Genomic DNA, 19,391 nt, shown 5'->3' with positions numbered 1-19,391 from the left:
TTATTTATTTATTATTATTTTTTCAGTTTCTTAGAAATGAATGTTTCTTTCTTTTCCTAAATCTTTTTTGTTTCCTAGTATCATGTTATCTTAAGCTAGGCCTAAACGTGAATATTTAGAGCTGTTTGGATAGGAAGATGAGTTAAAATGAGTTGATATAGTTTTATATAAAAGTTAAAAATTAAATAAAATATTATTTTTTAATATTAACATTGTTTTGAAATTTTAAAAAGTTGGAATTATTTATAAAAATATTGTTAAAAAGTTGAAATTTTTAAAAATATTAAAAAGTATAACATTTAAATGATATGAAGAAAAAATAAATAAGCTGATATATGTTGTATTATAAAAATCAGTATGTAAAATAGAAAAAATAGATTTTGGTAATGTATTTTAAAGGATGAGATGAAGAATTCATTGAGAGTGCTCTTATATTTTATTTGAAAATTTGAAAAAATTGTAATGATGAGATAAGATAAGATGAATTAAAAGTGTTTTTCAATCCAAACGGCTCTTATTGCTAATCATATTAATATTTTGATCAACGTTAGCTTAATAATAAATAGTATAAGACTCATTTAATAATTAAATAGTATAAGAATCATTTTATCTGTCAGTTTCTCACTTATTTAATACCATCAAATTTGGGCAAAATGCCAAAAATATGAAGAATGTTTTTCCATGGAGTGAATAAAATCAACCGGGTGAACAGGTTGGCAAATGGAAGGAGCTTGGCTGGCTTTGAGCGAGAGAGAAAAGAGTGCTTGACGTCTCCAATGCCAGTCTGTACTTGCTATATATAGTATGTATATAAACATGATGGAAAAGCCTCTGCCGATTCATGTACTTCTTTGTTCAACATTTTTGTCCTGCTTTCTCGCTCTTGAAATCTAAGCGAGAGTGAGAGCGAGAGACGCCATGAGTCTCTTCGGTCTTGGAAGCAGGTATTCATCTTTTAACTTCCCTTATCTTAAATTTCTTCTCTTTCTCTGGGACATGCACTTCCAGTTTATTATTAGTTTCTACATGTTTGGATAATTTTAAGACCATCTGAAGACAATCCCATATTTTTTGTTTTTATTGTGGGAAAGCATCATGGATTCTTCTCTGATTATAGGAATACCGGACTTTTCTTTCTTTTTGGCATAATAGTTGCTACTGGATGAGATAGAATCTGCAATTCTGTAAACTTTAATGTCAAAAACGATTCGTTTATGTATGGCATGTTGCTGTGACATACCTATCTTAGCTGGCGTTTGCTGAGGTTTGTGCATGGCTTAGGGAAACCCAAGCTGGTTTTCTTATGTGTCTCGGTGGCTTTTTAAGATTATTATAAAAAGAAAAAAAAAAAGTAATTCCATGGCAGGAAATTTACTGCTGTTCAGAACATGAACCCCTAGGAATCTTGAAGTGTTCGCGTCACGTTAGAAACGCAAATAATGCCCTTATAGGTATTGCGGCCATTCTATTTCTAATTCTTATTCATTTCTAGCCCCCTTTCCATGTGCTCGTTCGGTGGATTTCTTGTATGGTTGTATATTATATCCTGGCTAGGGTAACACCCTTTTTCCTATTCGATAAAATTATCCTACTTGTTTTTTGAAAAATATATATATGCAGTACTGTTGAGTCAAGATCATAGAGATATTGCATTTTAGTATGCCTATCTACTTTTCATCGGTGTAATTATGGGTTTAGATCATAATTCCCAGTCATCTTGAGGCTTTATCTAATTGTCTGCTGCAGATGATGTTAAGGGGTTAACTTTAACATTTAGGATAACAAAATATGCAACAGGGTTGTACATCTAATTGCACAGATTTCCTGCTTCCAATAATATTGTTGTATTCGTATGGCTATTAAAGGGAATTTCGTCTTCTGATATTTTATAATGATTTTAATATGTTTACTGCTGCTTCTGGTGATTTGTTTGGCTATAAAAGCACTAGTATTTCCACTTAAATTTTGAAGTTTTGGCTTTTCTGTTATTGCTATCTGGATTACTAAATATCTTCAAACTTCAATTTATGCAGGAACCAGAAAACATTTCGTCCAAAAAAGAATGCTCCCTCTGGAAGCAAGGTTGGTTTTTGTCATCCTGGTTAGGTGGATTTATTGCTAATCTCTCTGTTGATCGTTCTCCTTTTTTGTTGGCTCATGCAATGTATCTCTCATCTAAAATACAGGGAGCTAAACTTCAAAAGCACATTGATGCAACCTTGGGTAGTGGCAACTTGAGGGAAGCTGTACGACTACCTCCTGGAGAAGATATGAACGAGTGGCTAGCCGTAAATGGTAATCATAAATGAAACAAATATAGGATATGTATGTGACTGTTTGAGTGGGTGTGTCTGTGCACGCATGATATATATAAGAATTAACTGCAGCATTTGTTTTGCCAGTTTTATTTTCCTTTTCCTCTTGTTAAGGGTAACTTCTAATTTTACTTTTATCCATCAATATTCTCTTCTGTTACAGTGGTAGACTTCTTCAACCAAGTGAACATTCTGTATGGTACCCTGACAGAATTCTGTACATCACTCAACTGTCCAACAATGTCTGCAGGACCAAAGTATTTTCATAAGCCTTAAACCACTGGTGCTTTATGTTGTTGTCAAGATCCCTTGAAAATTCTTTTGAATGCTAACACCTACATTTATTCTGTATCAGAATTAGCTTGCAGATTATAGCATGTCAGGTAGATAATAAAATGGCAACTGCTTTATTACACGAGTCTTGATGTACCTAGTAACATCATTATTCACTATTTTGTGTTCAGGATAGGGCTTGGCATATCATTTTCCAGATTTATATGTATTACTTGGTTCCTGCAGGATTTCTTGACCAGCTTGGCATGAAATTGTTTAGGTCTATCCACTATTCATACTCCGTATTTAGTTGCAACAACACTTGTTTCAGTTTTTGGTGGGGGGAAGATTTTTTTTGGGGGGGAGGGGGGGCAGGATGTCTTGGAGGAATTTTCAGTCACAAAGAGAGTCATAAAGTGGATGATAATAGGAGGTATATGCAGACAGATTGCAGAACAGTAAATCTGCAGTTGTACCAAAAGAACAGTTTTAAATTAAAAAGATTCATATGTGAAGGTCCAATTGAGATGTTTTCATGCCAAAAAAGTAAGCATTGTTGAATGAGGAAGTTGATTCTCTTTTTGGCTTCAAATTCAAATTTGAATGAGAAAATTTTCATTGCCTCTACTGATAAGAAGGTGTCCTTCTTGGTGGCTTATATTCATGACACGAGTACTACTTTTTTTTTCTTGACACAAGTACTAATTTGGTTATACTTTGCACAGATACGAGTATAGATGGGCTGATGGAGTTACTATTAAAAAACCAATAGAGGTGTCTGCTCCAAAATATGTTGAGTATTTGATGGATTGGCTTGAAGCTCAGCTAGATGATGAATCAATTTTTCCTCAAAAATTGGGTGAGAAATGTCTCTGGATGGAACTAGTGCTGCACTTTTTTTATCAAAGCACTTTGTTTTATTCTAGCTATTATGTGCTACAAGGAGCCACCTTATCTAAGCGTTATTTGCTGCAGGGGCACCCTTTCCTTCCAATTTCCATGATGTTGTCAAGACAATTTTTAAGCGATTGTTCCGTGTATATGCACACATCTACCACTCACATTTCCAGAAGATTGTGAGTTTGAAGGAAGAAGCTCATCTCAACACTTGCTTCAAACATTTTGTTTTGTTTACATGGGTAAGTTTATAATGCTGAGACTTAAGCCCCATTTAGATGTTAAACTGAGTTGAGATGAGTTGAGTTCTTTATAAATAATAGTATTTAAGATGAGTTTAGATGCGTTTGGATGCTAAGATGAGTTTAGATGTATTTGGATGCTAAGATGAGTTTAGATATATTTATGGGAAGTTGAAAAAATTTGTGGGTCCAACAAGTAAAGAGATTTTGAATTGCGATGAGTTTAGTGATTTGATAATCGAGTGTTAGGATGTTAGACTCAATTTAAAATTAGATTGAACTAAGTTGATCTCAGTTCAGTTTAAGTTCCAAACGGAGCCTTAAATTCATATGATTAAACTTAGTTTGGGAGAATTTTGAGCACAATACCCATGACTTGTTTTTGAGTATGCTTTGCATTTTTGTTGTATTGCTGGTCAGTCTATAAATGTGCTGCAGCGCACGTCCTAATACAGCCAAGATGCTTGTGGTGCAGGAATTCCGCTTGATTGACAAAGGGGAGCTTGCACCTCTCTGCGACCTTGTTGAGTCTATTCTACAGTTATAGCATCATGTGACATGTCTTATTTTTTGTTTGACTTTTGCCTTCTCCTCGGTTCGAGGGGTTTAGAGTGCTTTAATGGTACACATTTTTGTGGAACAAGTTGCCTTCTTTATACCAACCATTCTTTGCAATTTGATCATTGGTTAAATTATTCCAGACATTGCAATTGCTCCATTACTGACAATTGCTATCGACTAGCAAAGTGATGGGTGCAATAGTAAGTATTTGGGACACATTTCTCCTTGACACCAAAATAGTAAGCCAATTTTAACTTTTGTAACCATTGAAACAAATTCATATTATTCGTCAAAAAAGGATGAAAATAGGATGTTTAGACATAAGATTCACCCTGTGCTACCTTTTATTTTCAGAACAAAAAACATTCTGTAAGAAAGAGATTCTTAGGGTAGTTTTTCTTTTTATGTTCACCAACCTTAATTAAAAGGGAGCAGCTTCAGTAAGGATGTGATCCCCCCCAATCAAAGTCATGATCCTTTTTTTAAAACGAGAGGAGAGGGCAGGGGATATGACAAAAGTTGCTTTATCGAAATTGCAGTGTATATAGCAAAAAATAAAAATAAACGGGTAATGAGACTAATAAATTAAGCTCAAGTCCTTGTTCTTGGCCAAGGAGGGGACCGCTGCAATAGCAGTTATAAAATCCAACCATTAGATTTGTCGAATGCGGTTGTGACCTGCATCTGTGAAATAGAAGCACTCAACCATTTGTTTTGGAGTCATTGACGACGATCTTCACATCCTTTTCTGCTAGATTCTTGATTAGGAAAAATTGTAACATAACTTGATAGTCAGAATCAGGCAGTCCGGATTGCTGGTGGCCTTTCAGAGATGGCATTTGTAGTGCACACGCCGGTGGAAACAGAGCAAAGGGATCAAGATTCGAAAGATCTTGAGGTGGGGGGTCGAACTGTGCCACACTTGTGGTGGCAAGAGGCCAGTAATAATCCTATTGATTCTAAAATATAAGGCCTAAATTCCTAAGATTCTTAACTCACTCACCATTTTGGCCGCTGATTCTAAAATAAAAGGCTTAAATTCTTAAGATTCTTAACTCACTCACCACTTTGGAGTAGGGGTGTACAATAATCGAGTAAACTGGCTGGAAACCGATCAGACCAGCCATCGAAGCACGGAACCGGTCGGCCGGCGGTGGAAAATAAGAAGAACCAATCTCTGTCAGTTCGGTCACGGTTTGATCCGGTGAAAAACAGCTAAACTGGCCGGCCGACCGGTTCTATTTGTTTTCTTTTTCATTTGTGCCGTTTCATGATTCATTCATTTGCGTTGTTTCAAGTGTTTGAATCTTTGATATTTGTTGTGATATTTCATATTTGTTGTGAATCTGTGATGGGCGTTCGAGTGTTTGTAAGTTCTTTTACGCCATCGACGACGCCGGCGAACCGACCGGAAGAAAACCGAGAATGACGTCTCGGTTTTCTTCCGCTTCACCTGCCGGTTTCGGTCGAGCTAAACACATTTTCAACTTGTCGGTGCTATTTCGGTTTTGGACCAAAACCGTACTGACACCTTCGATTTTCACCCATACTCTGGAGAGACGATTGGAGTAATCATTCGGCCATTGCTCAATCAATGGTGCTCGTTGCTCAGGGTGAGGTAGGAAATAAATAACGTCAGACCTAGACAATCTGGTGTTCATTGGCCAAACATGGCTATATCCAATGCCACCCACCACCTAGTGTAGGGGTGGCAGCAAACCACCTAGAAGGTGATTGCTGGCCATCCCAAATGGGAGTGGTGTAATGGACCCACTACTACTACGACTGTTTCGAGGGAGTCACTCTCCAAGAACCCAAGAATTAGAGAAAGAAAGTAGATAGAAGATGGAGAAGAAGAGAGAATTGGAGAGAATTGAGGAATCAAACCAAAGTTGGCCTCTACTCCAACTCGTGGTGCTCTTATACTTATTATAAAAAATGATATCATTTCTTACAACTCCGATTATACAACACTTTAGTTCTCCAAAACGACATTGTCTATTTTAATCTCCAATAATTCAAATGACGACGTTTTCCTTATACAATCAATTAATTCTCACAATCCACCATAGCTGCTCTTTAGCCCATGACAAACCCATTTCCCTTCAAAGCACCTTGCCCACAAGGTGAGAGAATCTTTCCCTTAACTGCCAATAAAATTCCCATGTCATAAGGAGTCAATTTAATTGAAGTATCAAAAGTGATGTTATACCACTATTCAGCAAGTCTCAACCAGTCAGCCCATTGCCTTGGCTTATCACAATAAAGATCCTCAAAAAATGCTCCAAACACTTATTGACAGCCTCAATCTGCCCATCACTTTGAGGGTAATAAGCATATGAGTAAGAGAGAGTCCCCCTTGAAGCTTAAAGAGCTCACTCCAAAAGGAACTTGAAAAAGTTGAGCCTCTGTCAAACACTATGGTCTATGGCATCCTTTGCAGCTATGAAAGGGTGCTTTAATGCCATAAAATGAGAGTACTTTGACAACCTATCAACAACCACCATAATACATGAATAGCCCTTAGAAATAGGTAAACCTTCTACAAACCCCAACACCACAAGCATCACACTTAATGACAGACTTCTGTGAAAAATCAGGTAAAGACAATATTGGAGGGCTAGTCCACTGAAATGCCTTTTTTTCAATAATGAAGCTGCTATCTGGGCATAACCCCTAATAAACTTCCTATAGTAACTTGTCAATCCCAAAAAAAGCCCTCAATGACTTCACATTTTTAGAAATTGGCTAGGTTAACATAGCCTCCAACTTTTTAGGATCATCTTTCCACCCATCTTTGGAAATCAGTTATCCTAAGTACTCAATTTTAGTGCAGGCAAAATGACATTTCGATTTCTTTGCAAACAACTAATTTTTCTTCAAAGTCTCCAACACAACAGCCAAATGTGACAAATGAGACTGCCAATCTTTGCTATATACCAAAATATCATCAAAGAAAACTATAACAATTTGTCTCAATTATTGCCTAAACACATCATTCATAAGTGCTTGGAATGTTAAGGGAGCATTAGTGAGTCCAAATGGTATGACAATGAACTCATAATGTTTCTCATGTGTTCTAAAAGCTGTCTTATGCACATATTTAGCTTTCATATGAATTTGATGATAACCTGATCTCAGGTCTAACTTGGAAAACACACTGGAACCAAACAACTCATCTATCAACTAATCCACCACTGGAATGGGATATTTATCTTTGATAGTGGTGGCTTAATTCAAGACCCTGCAATCAATACACATTCGCCAGGACCCATCTGACTTTTTGACTAACAGAACTGGAGAAGAGAATGGAGATTGGCTGGGTTTGATTACCCTAGACTTCAACAAGTCTACAACTATCTTCTCTATTTTTGTTTAATGAAAATATGGGTATCTGTAGGATCAAACACTGATTGGAATAGAGTCCTTTTTAAGCACTATTTGATTATCTCTAGATCTCTGAGGAGGCAAGCCACTAGATTAATAAAAAACCTTAGTATATTTCTAGAATAACTCAGAAATTTCCCTTTCCACTACAAGTTGATGTGAGCTATCTTCAGACGATAATAGTTGTAACCACACACCCTTAGACCCCACTTTTGTGATATTGAAAAGCTCTTTATCATCTGCTAAGTTAGTGGCATATGTAAGGCCTTTGAGGCACACCTTCTTACCTCTATATGAAAAATCCATTTTTAATGTCACAAAGTCCCAAAGTACTAGACCCAAAGACAATAACCATTGAATACCCAAAACTACATCATGGCCTCCCAAGTTTAAGGCAAAGAAATCAGCTGTAAACATAGTGCCTTGTATACTAATCCCAACCCCCAAGGATTTACCTCTACTACTCAACATGTCACCATTGGCCACTCTCACTTGAATAGGATTTTCTGTTACTAAAGGCAAATTACATCGAGACACAACTTCAGTATCCACAAAGTTTTGGGTGCTGCCTGTGTTAATCAAAATTATTACCCTCCTCTTATTAATATGCCCCACCACCCTCATTGTTTTAGGGTTTGGGGTGCCTACCATGGCTTGCAATAAAATAGAGGCAATATCTGCATATTCATTTGTCTCCTCTATCATATTATCAAGCATAGTTTCCCCATCAGTTACTTCAGCATAGCTACTATGGATCTTCATACCCTCCATCAAATAAAGCCTTAGTTTTACACATTTATGGCCTTGATGCCACTTATCATCACAAAAGTGGCAGAGGCCTTTGTTCCTCCTTTCTCGCATTTGTGCTTCAGAAATCTTCTAGTAAGGCAACTTTGCAATAGGCAAATACTTAGGTATGCCCAACATTGATCCCATAGGACCATTTCTAGAAACTGCCACTTCAGAACTCTACTGATGAGAGTCAAATGAACTACTTTGCCAAGATTTTCTTGTACTCCAAATATATTGCTCTTGAATTTTGGCTAATCCAAAAACATCATTCAAAGAAGTGAGATTTAACATCCTCACAGGTAGTCTGACTTCATCACACAGACCACTTAAGAAACAACTATAATAGAATTTACTTGTTTCAATTTGGTAAGAGCTTCCATTGGATCATCATAGATAGATGATCCAAACTTGATCTTCACAGCTTGAGTGAACTCCTCCCAAGAATGAAATGCCCCCAGTCTCACTTGCATCTTGAAACCATATGAGAGCTTCCTCATCCATATGAAATGATGCTAGAAAGATTCTTTGCCCAAGTCGTACTTGATAATAAAGAAATTATTGATTAGTACGATAAATCCAAGCAGAATGATTCTTACCCACAAGTCTAGGAAAGTCCAATTTGATGCCTTTAGAAAAACTTCTATCACCCACATCACGATATTGTACTTCACCCACACCTTCATACATATCAACTTTACACCCACAATTCTGATTTTATTGAAAATTTCTTACTTATTGACCATTACCTTCTGATCTATTGCAAGAAAGTCTTGAAATTTGCTGCAATAATTTGGAAACCCTCTTATCTTGATTTTCCCTATCCACTCTAGCTGCTTCTTGTTGTTGAACCAAAAATGCAATGGTATCCTCAATTTGTTTCTGTTGCCTATCCTACTACTGCTGAAGATTATTAACAGAATCGAAAATCTGAGCAAAGGATCGCTTACCCTTTGCCATTGTACATTGACAATCTGATACCAATTGTAATGGACCCATTACTACTACGACTATTTTGAAAGAGTCACCCTCCAAGAACCTAAGAATTAGAGAGAAAAAGTAGAGAGAAGATGTAGAACAAGAGAGAGAATTAAGCAATTAAACCAAAGTTGGCCTCTGTTCCAACTCATTGTGCTCTTATACTTCCTATTATAAAAAATGCTATCATATCTTATAACTCCAATTATACAATACTTTAGTTTCCCAAAACGACATCGTCCCTTTTAATCCTCACTAATTCAAACAACTTTTTCATTATACAATCAATTAATTCTCACAATCGTCTCTCAAAATGACAACGTATGATTCCTTTTAAACTAATAAAATTGTCTGCCCTTCTTCATCTCTTCCCCACACAGTTCTTCCACCTAGCCACTATAGCTCATCCCCTTCGTGACTTGAACCTGTGATGTAGTCACTATTCCGATACCAATTGTAATGGACCCACTACTACTACAACTGTTTCGAGTGAGTCACTCTCCAAGAACCCAAGAATTAGAGAAAGAAAATAGAGAGAATATGGAGAAGAAGTGATAGAGAATTGGAGGGAATTAAGCAATCAAACCAGAGTTGGCCTCTGTTCCAACTCGTGGTGCTCTTATACTTCTTATTATAAAAAAATGGTATCGTTTCTTACAACTCCAATTATACAACACTTCAGTTCCCTAAAAACACATCGTCCCTTTTAACCCCGACTAATTCAAATGACAACCTTTTTCCTTATACAATCAATTATTCTCACAATCGTCTCTCAAAACGACAGCGTATGATTCCTTCTTAACTAACAAAATTGTGAACCTTCTTCATCTCTCTGCCACACAGTTCTTCCACCCAGCCACCGCAGCTGCTCTTCAGCCCATGACAGGTGGACACGATGCATCCTTATTTTTTAATTAAATATTTAGATATATCAAATCTTAGGGATTTTAATATGGTGTAGGTGGATTTATTTCACAAGGTGGACACCATGCATCCCCATGACAGGTGGATTTATAGTTACACCAGGTACTATTATAGGTTTTTTCTAATTTAAAAAAGTGTGGCAATTTGTGAGATTGTCACTAGAAGATTTTCTTTTTACAAAAATAAAATTAAAGTAATAGGAATATAGTAAAAATAGTTCTGGTTGTGAGATTCGTCCCCAGGTTCTCTGCCTTTCATTAAGGTATCTGAAATTTCAGCCCCCTCTTGATCTTCTACTGCCTACTTGACTTTGTTTCCTTGTGACAGCATTTAATAAGAGAGCATGGAAGGATAAGCATGCTCATTGTCCTTCTCAAGCTAACATTGCTGCTTGCTTGCTTTGTCAAGGGCAGGGCTCATCTTTTAGCCATTGCAGATGAAATGATGAACAATATACATGATTTATTCCTTTCAAGCATCTCATGTTTTTAGAGCAGAGAATTATCAGCTTTATCTCTGCTTATAGTCTGAGATGCCTCATAAAAGGAGTTCATGATAGATATGCACCTCTTCCTATCTTCATTTTTGTTATAACAGAAATCCAGAAAACAAGTTTGCACATCAACAGCCAGCAAAAGAGCCGATAAGGAAAGGAAAGGAAAGGAAAGCAGTCTGAAAGAGCAGCATTAGTTAAAATCCCAATTGTTCTATCATTGATATCTCGAAATAATACAGTACATTTCGTATCGCCCCACCTCTCATTCTTTTTTTCCAACTACAAAATTGGGGTACATGCAATCCACCCAACCTCCCCTCCCCTCCCCTCCCCTCCCCTCCCCTTTCCAGAGAAGATACATTTGTTTTGAGAAGTATGTGGTTTTGCAATTTACAGTAAGAAAGTTTCCTTTTCAGACGTCTCTCTTAGGAGTGGTATACCTAACCTGACTGCAGTCAACCTTGAATTAGTCTGCTGCGATCACAGCTTCATTGTATTGGTTCCACACTGAACCAGGGACTTCTTTGAGTTCTTCCACCTATAAACAGGAGCATCTTCTACCATATCTTTTCTCTCAGAATTTGTGAAGTTTGAGATTGTCACTTCCCGAGACAATATCGCTCTAGTAATGGCACCCAGCCTTCAATGTCTTTTGCATGCATCTGAACACCATTAAATAAAATTACAAAACCTAATGATTTACTTTCAACTTCTGTCTGGTTTCACAAATACATCCAGGAAGGGGATTTGCATAAAAACTTTCCTCCAGCTTTGGAAACTCCCCACGCTTCCTTCGGTATGGAGCTCCAACACGGTCTTTGTGAAGCTTTCTCACTTTGGAACTAAATTTCTTCCAGGAGATTTTGCCTTCATCAAGCTTATCAACAAGTTCAACAAAATTCATCCTGAATGAACACAATGACAATTATCATACACTGCAATTTTGATGAGTGAAAAACCAATACAGAAACAGAACAAAAAACACCAAATCAGACACGCTAAGGGGAGACAGCTCAGAATATTACTTGTCAGGATTGACGGTCTTCCTAAAGTCCTCAAAGCGCCTATGACCTTGAACTGCCTTTGCCATATTGCCATCATAAGTATAAACAAACACATCACTCTGGAGGGCAACAACATAGTCTATACCGGCCAGCATGTTCTGGTGGTTCTTGAAAGGAATAAGCTCTTTGTCTGTAGAGAGACTGGAATGGGAGAAGATGTTTGGGAAATCATCCTTAAGGTATTGCATAGTTCCATTACCATAAGCTTCACCAGCTACCAAGTAAATCCTGGTGCTAGATGGAAAACCAAGCCCTTTAAGCAGAAGGGCTGTTTCCCTGGGGGTCAATGGGCAGCCTCCAAGCAACCTTTTTTCTGTCGCATTGATCTCTTTCTCCTTCCAGTGGCTGACTTCATACCGCATCCTACGTAGCTCATCATCTTCTTCTGCAGTCAGATTATGACTGCAGCCAGTAAATGCAAGCATATCCTTCTCATATCTGTAATAGAAAGAACGACAAAGAGAAAGAAAGAAAGAAAAAAAGAAAGAAAGATTAGAAAATGGGTAACATTATATAACTTACCTAAATTAATCCAAATTTATCGCAGAATATTAACAATTTAATTCCCGGTAGGAAAGGGATTAACAGTTAAGGATGCCTATGAAATTGAACCATTGTCCAACACAAGCAAGCATTAACCCGTAAAAAATCAAAACATTAGCAGGAGCCCACAAGTCAATTGAAGGTCCCCTTATTTGTGTGGCTCATTCCGAGGAGATGATTCATAAAGCCACCTGTTCCATAAAACCCAAAATCACAGGATAGGGACCTTCCAGAGTTCATGCCCAAAGTCTATGCAATAAATGTTGTAGGCCCTATGCTCTTATCTTTCTCTCTCCATCCCTAGGACCTAGAGATCAGGCTAGAACTCTAGGGATCCTAATCCAAAATCACAAATGGGAAGGTCAACCACATAACTTCAAAATACCACTGATTCCTGTAATAAGTAGATATGAGCTGCTGTGATGTTGAGGAAGTTAAACTTCTATATTCAGCTCATAGACTTCATGGCCAATATGATATATAGATAATGGAGAATCAATGGAAGTTTAACATCAGATTTTAAGGGGAAATTGGAAAAAAAAAAAAAATACAAACAAACAAACCAAAGAATATAAACCTTAATGACTAGATCAATGCACATTCTATCAGCAAAAGAGGACCCATGCAAAACACACCCAGAAGCAACAGAAAAAATATCTCGATAAGATGTATAACTGTCAAAACTTGCCTCAAATGGAGGGCAAGATAAGGGCTTCCATTCTGTCGCATTCTAGAAACCAAGGTGTTTGCATGTGCTTCTATTGGAGCTGAATATTTCAAAGCCTTGTAATTTACACGGCACCTCAGCTTTTGAATGGAACTTGGGATATCATTGTTGGCAAGCCGAGTATCAGTGTGAGTGAAATAGATTACTTGGTGCTGCTTTAGAAGAGGGAGGACCTCAGTATTATAATAACTGACCTGAAAAAAAAATGAATAAAAATAAGACTGCTATCAATCTTGGAACGAGATAAAATAAAATATGATAACGGCATTTGATTTTTTTTTTCTTTTATAAACGCCATTGGATGTTAGAATTATGTAGGAACATGTAGCACATTTATGCACACAATGGAACATACACAAGTATCCCAATATCAGACAAATGAGTCTTTTTCATATTACTCAAACTGAATGGCAAATGCTAGCTAACAGGATCCAGCATGTTGTTTTAGCTATATGATTTATTGTGCGTGAAGAAAATAGCATTTGGTCCTATGGGGACAGCCTTGTATTATATTACATTACACTTTAAAGAAAGTGGGTCAACTCAAGATAGAAAAGTTTTTGTTTGACCTTGGACCAAGATATTGGTGTTTTGTTGAAAGGCTCAAGTCCAGCATAGGCAGGTGGCAACGTCTCCACTATGTGGATATCATGTTTCAGAGTTTTGATGAAGTGTTGCCAATCAAAAAGATCTTTAAATCCACTGCAAATATATATACATATGAAATAAGTTAGGCCAAAGTAGATAATGAAAAACTTGTACACATGCAAGATATTATTTAAACTTCAAGCAGCATAAGAATAACCCCTCTGTAGCTCTCACAGTAAGGCACCTTCTCTTGAAAGCAGCTGCCCAATAGATTCCTCTGGGGAATGAATTTCACACATTTACCAGAAAATACCAATGCTTACATTTTTAGATGATCAGGAATTATTTTCCAAGGTCACGCAAAAAGAAGGGTCAAATATACCATATATTCATTTATTTTTTAAGAAACGAAAAGGAAGGAAAGGAAGAAAATAGTAGACGTTTCAGTATTATGAAGTCGCTCTCCAAAGAGTTAGCTTATAATATTTAAAAAGCTTGAGAACTCTACCTAAATTTTTTACCAAGTTTAGTCACTTTCATGTTAAGTGTGTTAATAAGGCCAAGGGCGTTAGAATGGTTAGAATACATGACTCCAATTACTGAACAATAGTAGAAGTACAGAAACAAACCAACCTCTCATCAGCCCAATAGGAGGTGTGATCAAGCGAAGGCAGGACAAGTGTTGCATTCATAACCTTCGCAATGGCAACCATATCACAAATCTGCACTCTAAAATTATTGACAGATCAGAATCTGGCCAAAATCCACATAAATCAGTGAAAACTATAAAAACACGCAATAGGCAGACCCCAAATCTCATCTGATTTAAGCCTCCATTAGCATTTACAAGGATGTATCCATTTGTCTTTGCATCCAGCTCTGTCAATAGAAGCAAAAAGAACAAAGAGAAAGCAATAACCTGAGAAACACACATAGAGACACAATAAAGCAGATGAGTGAGAGAGAAAGATGCACATCATACGTTTGTGACTGCTTGACCGGTCGATGCACTGGGTGAAATTCTCACTATCTGGTTTGGACCAGATACCTGAGCCCTGAACAAGAAGTCATTGTCACGAGAAGAAATTAACAAACTCTTAAAGAGACATTATCCACCATTTGGCTCTCAAGATAAGCCATTTTCAGGACATAATGATCCATTTAGGAAAAGAGTAAGAAACAATCGAAGCTGAGGGAGTAAATAGTGAGCTTAAATATAGATCGGAAACTTACTTCAGCCTTGCCATTTTGGCTGCCAACTATACCCGATGCCACCATCATTAGAGTCCGTTCCACATCACTTCCTCCCTCCCTATATCCATATTCATGAGAGCTTTGATCCATTAGATTTAGACCAGTGATGGAGTCAGTTGAATCCTAATTAAAAAGATTGAATAATTTAGGTGAGATTAAGGATGCTTCACAAGCAACATAATATGCAATAGCCCAAACGATAAGGTAGCAGATGCAAACTAATAGTCCTATATATATATATATACAGCCACGTACTATTTTTCATAGGCAGACAGAAAGATCAACATATATATAACATCCGTATGGGTATCTACTTGAGCCAACCTGATTGGACGCAGCTCTTTCAATGGCAGATCCAAACCATCCTGTAGCACAAATCTTTAGAAGACCCAGAAACAGACACGCCCCACAGAACAGCAAAAACATCCAATGGCCAAGCTTCTTCCTCTCCCTCAACCCCAACTCTACCATTACAGATCCCACAGGACTCCTTAGCAAGCGCCTGACTAAACCCCCATGAACCCTCTGGTTCACGTGGTGGTGGCTTTGCTTCCTTTCTAAGAATGACTCGAACCCATCGAGGGCAACCGAGTCGGCGCCCATTTCGGATCTGGGTGAGCTGAGGTGGAGGTCAATTTCATGGTGGTTACTGAAACCGGTAATATTACTGCCATTATTGCTCTCGTTAATGTTGCTGCTGTCGTCCTTGCTGCCATGGGTGTTGCTGGTGACGGTGTTGCGCTTGAAAGAGTGGCCTCGGCGAGTCATTGGACCCGAGAAACGAGGGCTGTTGACTCGCTGGGAGATTCCATCGCTGGTGTTATGGTGGTGGTGATGGTGACCCATCACTTCTGTGTGCGTGTTTCGTGAAGGTGATGTTGTCAATGAGTGGATTTGGATGAGATCGCCATTAACGAATCACTAGAGAGAGAGAGAGAGGTAGAGAGGTGAGGGAGAGTTGATCCATTTGTATGGAAACTATAGACTCGCGGTGTCTGAAACAGTGAAACTACGAGCTATAAACGACAACTTTTCCAAATTATTTGTTAAGACGAACTCCTATATTGTTATTTCTGTGAGTAAACTAATTTACGACATAATAATTTTAATTTGTTAAGGCGATTATAATCGCCTGGATAGAGTACTATGGATTATAATTTATACCCTATGTTTCTCTAACGATTTTTGGGACTACCAGAATTGACCAATGATAGGAGATCCAACGGTCAAGATTTTTCAGGTCGTTGTTTACCTTGTTTGAAAACTGAGATTCTGAAACACAGTTAAAAATATCATCAAACATTTTTGAGTCTTTCTTCCAAAAACAGAAAAGGTGACGTGTACGAATGAAACAATGAAAGCAAACTTTTTCTTGTGTAATAAAGAAAAAGTGTGTCAATTTTGATTGACATAATAAAAGTATATGCTTAGGAAAATGATCATATACATATAATCATTTTTTTACAACTTTTTATATAATTATATTTTAAATGACATGTATTTTTTTATAAAATAACTTATAAAATTAATGTCACTTTACATAATTCTTTCATTTTAAAATATGATTTTATAAATGATTATAAAAATGAAGTCGTGCATGTATCATTACTTGTGCACTTAAAAGAGTAAAATGAAATTCTTCATAACTTTTTATTGTAAATTTTAAGGTAAAATTTGGAGAGCAAAACATGAGAAACCTAAATATTTAATGCTATTTAAAGATTTATACAAATAAAAATAAAAGAGAAGTGATATAGCATAAAAAAATCTCCTGATAAAAGTAATATCACGAAATTAATAAGACTATTTATTATATTTTATAATAAAAGAAAAATAATTTATACAAACTTAAAATAGATAAGTCTAGCGCAAACTTTTGTAAAAAAATATACAACACGTTAAAAAAAAAAAAAAACTATTTTTTATTAGTAGAATTTATTTTTTTATAAAAAACTTGTATGAGACTTATCTATTTGAGATTTTTATCTACCATTATTTCTCAAAATAAAATGGAATAACACTCGTCTAACATTTTACCATAAAACTTTGTGAGGTGTAAAGTTTATTCCTTATGTAACACGCGGATTGACTGGGAAAAAAAAAATCAACACAGGAATTGCACGTGCATGACCAACGCAAAAGAGTCATTGGAGGTGGAAGAAATTAAAATAAGAGAGCCATGATTAAAAAATATATATATTAAAATTATTAATCACCACTGCAAATATGGGAACAGGCAAAGGATGACAAGAACAGGCAAATATGAGTGCGTTTGATGGTCATAGTCATGGTGGTTTGGTAAAGAAGAAGAAGCATCTTAGAGCATATTGGATAACAAGAAAGAAGCACCCAAACCAAGACCTTTCAGACACGCACGCCTCTCTTCTTTGTAGAATCGTTCCCCCCGTCTTCTGGTAGTTTAATGCGGTGCACCAACCCCGATTCAAACTTTGCAATAATTCAAGGCTAATGGACTTTTCATGACAAAGATAACATCATTTAATTATTATGGAAAAATAAATATACCAGTGGGAGTGGTGATCCTAACAAGCATCTCAAAATTGTGGTTCCCATGGCATCGCTAGCCACCACGAATACGATATTTTTTTAGAAGCATCGGGTGCCCAAGGATAAAATCCTGAATAATTTTGGAAGTGTATATGCTCTCGGTAATGAATTTATTTATTGCAAGTGCATATTGGATAATTTAAGAAAAAATAATCTGTCAGTCCAATAGTATTTAGAAATTGTTTGTATCCAAAAGGATTTAAACTGTAGACCTTAATGAAACATACCACTAAGACCAAGACTCTTACCAACGTGAATACGATTGTTGGAGCAATCCATTGATTGGATTGCATAAAACATTTTATTGCAAAAAAATCCCACAACAGGAGGAGTTCACTCAATCGACCTCTCTCGAAATGGTAGTTGAAGATCTACGAGCTCACGTCTTTTGCATTCTTGGAAAAGTTCGGTGGACAAAATGTACTTTCCGATAAAGAGAATGCACTAGCGGGCTTTTTAGAAAAGTTGTGTTAAGAGTTGGCATCTTGAAAACGGTAATCGAACGAGCTTCCCAACACCTACACAAAATAAAAACAAAAAATATAACCGAATAGTTGCTTATAGCAACTAACCTAGGGATGTGCAATCAGCTCGAAAAAAATATGGTAACGTGTGGCAGACATACATGCTCCCACTAGTGAGGGGGATAGGATATTTAGGACAGAAATAGGGAAGAGGAGAACAACTAGCAAGTGTGTGGGGATTGAGATGTGGCTTGGAGTATTGAGATTTCAAGAAGCTTTGGGTAGAGTCTTTATGCAATGCGTGAGGATCACATGCACATCGGATAGGGTTGATGCTGCGACCGCTAGAAAGATGGAGATGAAAGGATCATGGTAAGTTGGTGTGGGATTGTGGCTTGGTTATGGGATCTAGGGATGTGCAGATCTAATCAAATACAAAAAATCTTAGAAAAATAAGGCAAAATTCAAAATTGGAGAAAGAAAATGGAAAAATAGTTGACCAATAGAACATTGAGACATCCATCAATGAGGGAGGAAGAGAGGAGCCGAAGCTCCTCCCTCCACCTCGATGGTGGGCAATATAAAGGTGTTTTGGCCTAAGGGGTTGGGACTTGGCTATAGGACTAGAGAGGGAGGCGCTTCAAGGTGATTGGACATCAATATCTATATCATAAACATATTTAAATGACGACATGACATCCTGAACAGGGACAGACACCCCAAGTATATAAGAGAAACAAGGGCTCAACCTCTACAGGGGATATAAAGCCGATTCGAGGTAAAACAAAAAGTTCTAGCTCATAAGTTCATTCTCTAATTCTCTCCCAAGCGATATATTAACTTAATCATCGAAGGTATCAATGGAGACTCCCAACCCCCTCTACTTTTTGATTGCAAGTACGAGAATGTGTGGCAAGTGCTACGAAAAAGTCCTTGATAGACAAGTTATTGAAAATACTCGAAAGTTATTGTGGAAGACCAATGTGAAAAGCTAATTTAATTTTTAGAGAAATAAACATAGTTGCTCATAGACTAGCAAAACATGCTCTTTTCTATGAAACTTGAGAGGTTGTGGATGGAAGAGGTCCAGCCTTGATTTCCAATTTTGTTTTGTTTGACAAATTTTGTAATGATTGAGCAATGAATAAAAAAGTCTTTTGATAAATTTTAAAAAAAGAAAGTAATGATAGAAAAAATATTTTAACAATACATTTTATAATAATATTGTAAGATGAGTATTTTTTGTAAAATAACATTAATTTTATAAGATGTTTTACAAAAATGTTCATTATTTAAAACATAATTATATAAAATATTATAA

At 36.7% G+C, this 19,391-nt stretch overlaps 2 protein-coding genes across 3 annotated transcripts; one reads left to right on the top strand and one right to left on the bottom strand.

The window, feature by feature from the left end:
• The first annotated feature begins 718 nt into the window (after positions 1-718).
• LOC109008577 (MOB kinase activator-like 1B) lies at positions 719-4,367 on the top strand. 2 transcript variants are annotated; one of them, XM_035687406.1, is made up of 9 exons: positions 719-944; positions 2,034-2,082; positions 2,187-2,295; positions 2,479-2,572; positions 2,671-2,698; positions 2,780-2,868; positions 3,314-3,447; positions 3,564-3,727; positions 4,203-4,367. In XM_035687406.1, the coding sequence occupies exons 1-9, from the start codon at positions 919-921 to the stop codon at positions 4,272-4,274; spliced, it is 765 nt and encodes a 254-aa protein (XP_035543299.1). In that variant the 5' UTR covers positions 719-918; the 3' UTR covers positions 4,275-4,367. The 2 variants fall into 2 exon arrangements, with proteins under 2 accessions (XP_035543299.1, XP_018844280.1); XM_018988735.2 differs by lacking the exons at positions 2,671-2,698; positions 2,780-2,868 and having other exon boundaries at positions 723-944.
• A 6,685-nt stretch (positions 4,368-11,052) lies between these two features.
• On the bottom strand, positions 11,053-16,034 carry LOC109008571 (O-fucosyltransferase 35). Its single transcript, XM_018988728.2, has 9 exons — positions 15,363-16,034; positions 15,018-15,161; positions 14,767-14,839; positions 14,593-14,663; positions 14,418-14,506; positions 13,766-13,898; positions 13,158-13,390; positions 11,888-12,364; positions 11,053-11,767 (listed from the first exon to the last, which is right to left on the bottom strand). The coding sequence occupies exons 1-9, from the start codon at positions 15,882-15,884 to the stop codon at positions 11,554-11,556; spliced, it is 1,956 nt and encodes a 651-aa protein (XP_018844273.1). The 5' UTR covers positions 15,885-16,034; the 3' UTR covers positions 11,053-11,553.
• Positions 16,035-19,391: the final 3,357 nt, after the last annotated feature.

This window comes from Juglans regia, chromosome 1, assembly GCF_001411555.2.
Source record: "Juglans regia cultivar Chandler chromosome 1, Walnut 2.0, whole genome shotgun sequence".
Classification (NCBI taxonomy): Eukaryota; Viridiplantae; Streptophyta; class Magnoliopsida; order Fagales; family Juglandaceae; genus Juglans; species Juglans regia.
The sequence above is the reverse complement of the archived record's forward strand: the minus strand, read 5'-3'. Positions and strand labels throughout refer to the sequence as shown.

Bases quoted from the DNA above. Each gene is read 5' to 3' on its own strand.
- LOC109008577 (XM_035687406.1), top strand. From the start codon at position 919: ATGAGTCTCTTCGGTCTTGGAAGCAG. The intron at 2,296-2,478 runs GTAATCATAAAT...CTTCTGTTACAG, and splicing joins CGAGTGGCTAGCCGTAAATG to TGGTAGACTTCTTCAACCAA. The intron at 2,869-3,313 runs GTCTATCCACTA...TACTTTGCACAG, and splicing joins CTTGGCATGAAATTGTTTAG to ATACGAGTATAGATGGGCTG.
- LOC109008571 (XM_018988728.2), bottom strand. From the start codon at position 15,884: ATGGGTCACCATCACCACCACCATAACACCAGCGATGGAATCTCCCAG. The intron at 13,391-13,765 runs GTCAAACAAAAA...TTTTTTTTTCAG, and splicing joins CACCAATATCTTGGTCCAAG to GTCAGTTATTATAATACTGA. The intron at 11,768-11,887 runs GTAATATTCTGA...GTGTTCATTCAG, and splicing joins AAGACCGTCAATCCTGACAA to GATGAATTTTGTTGAACTTG.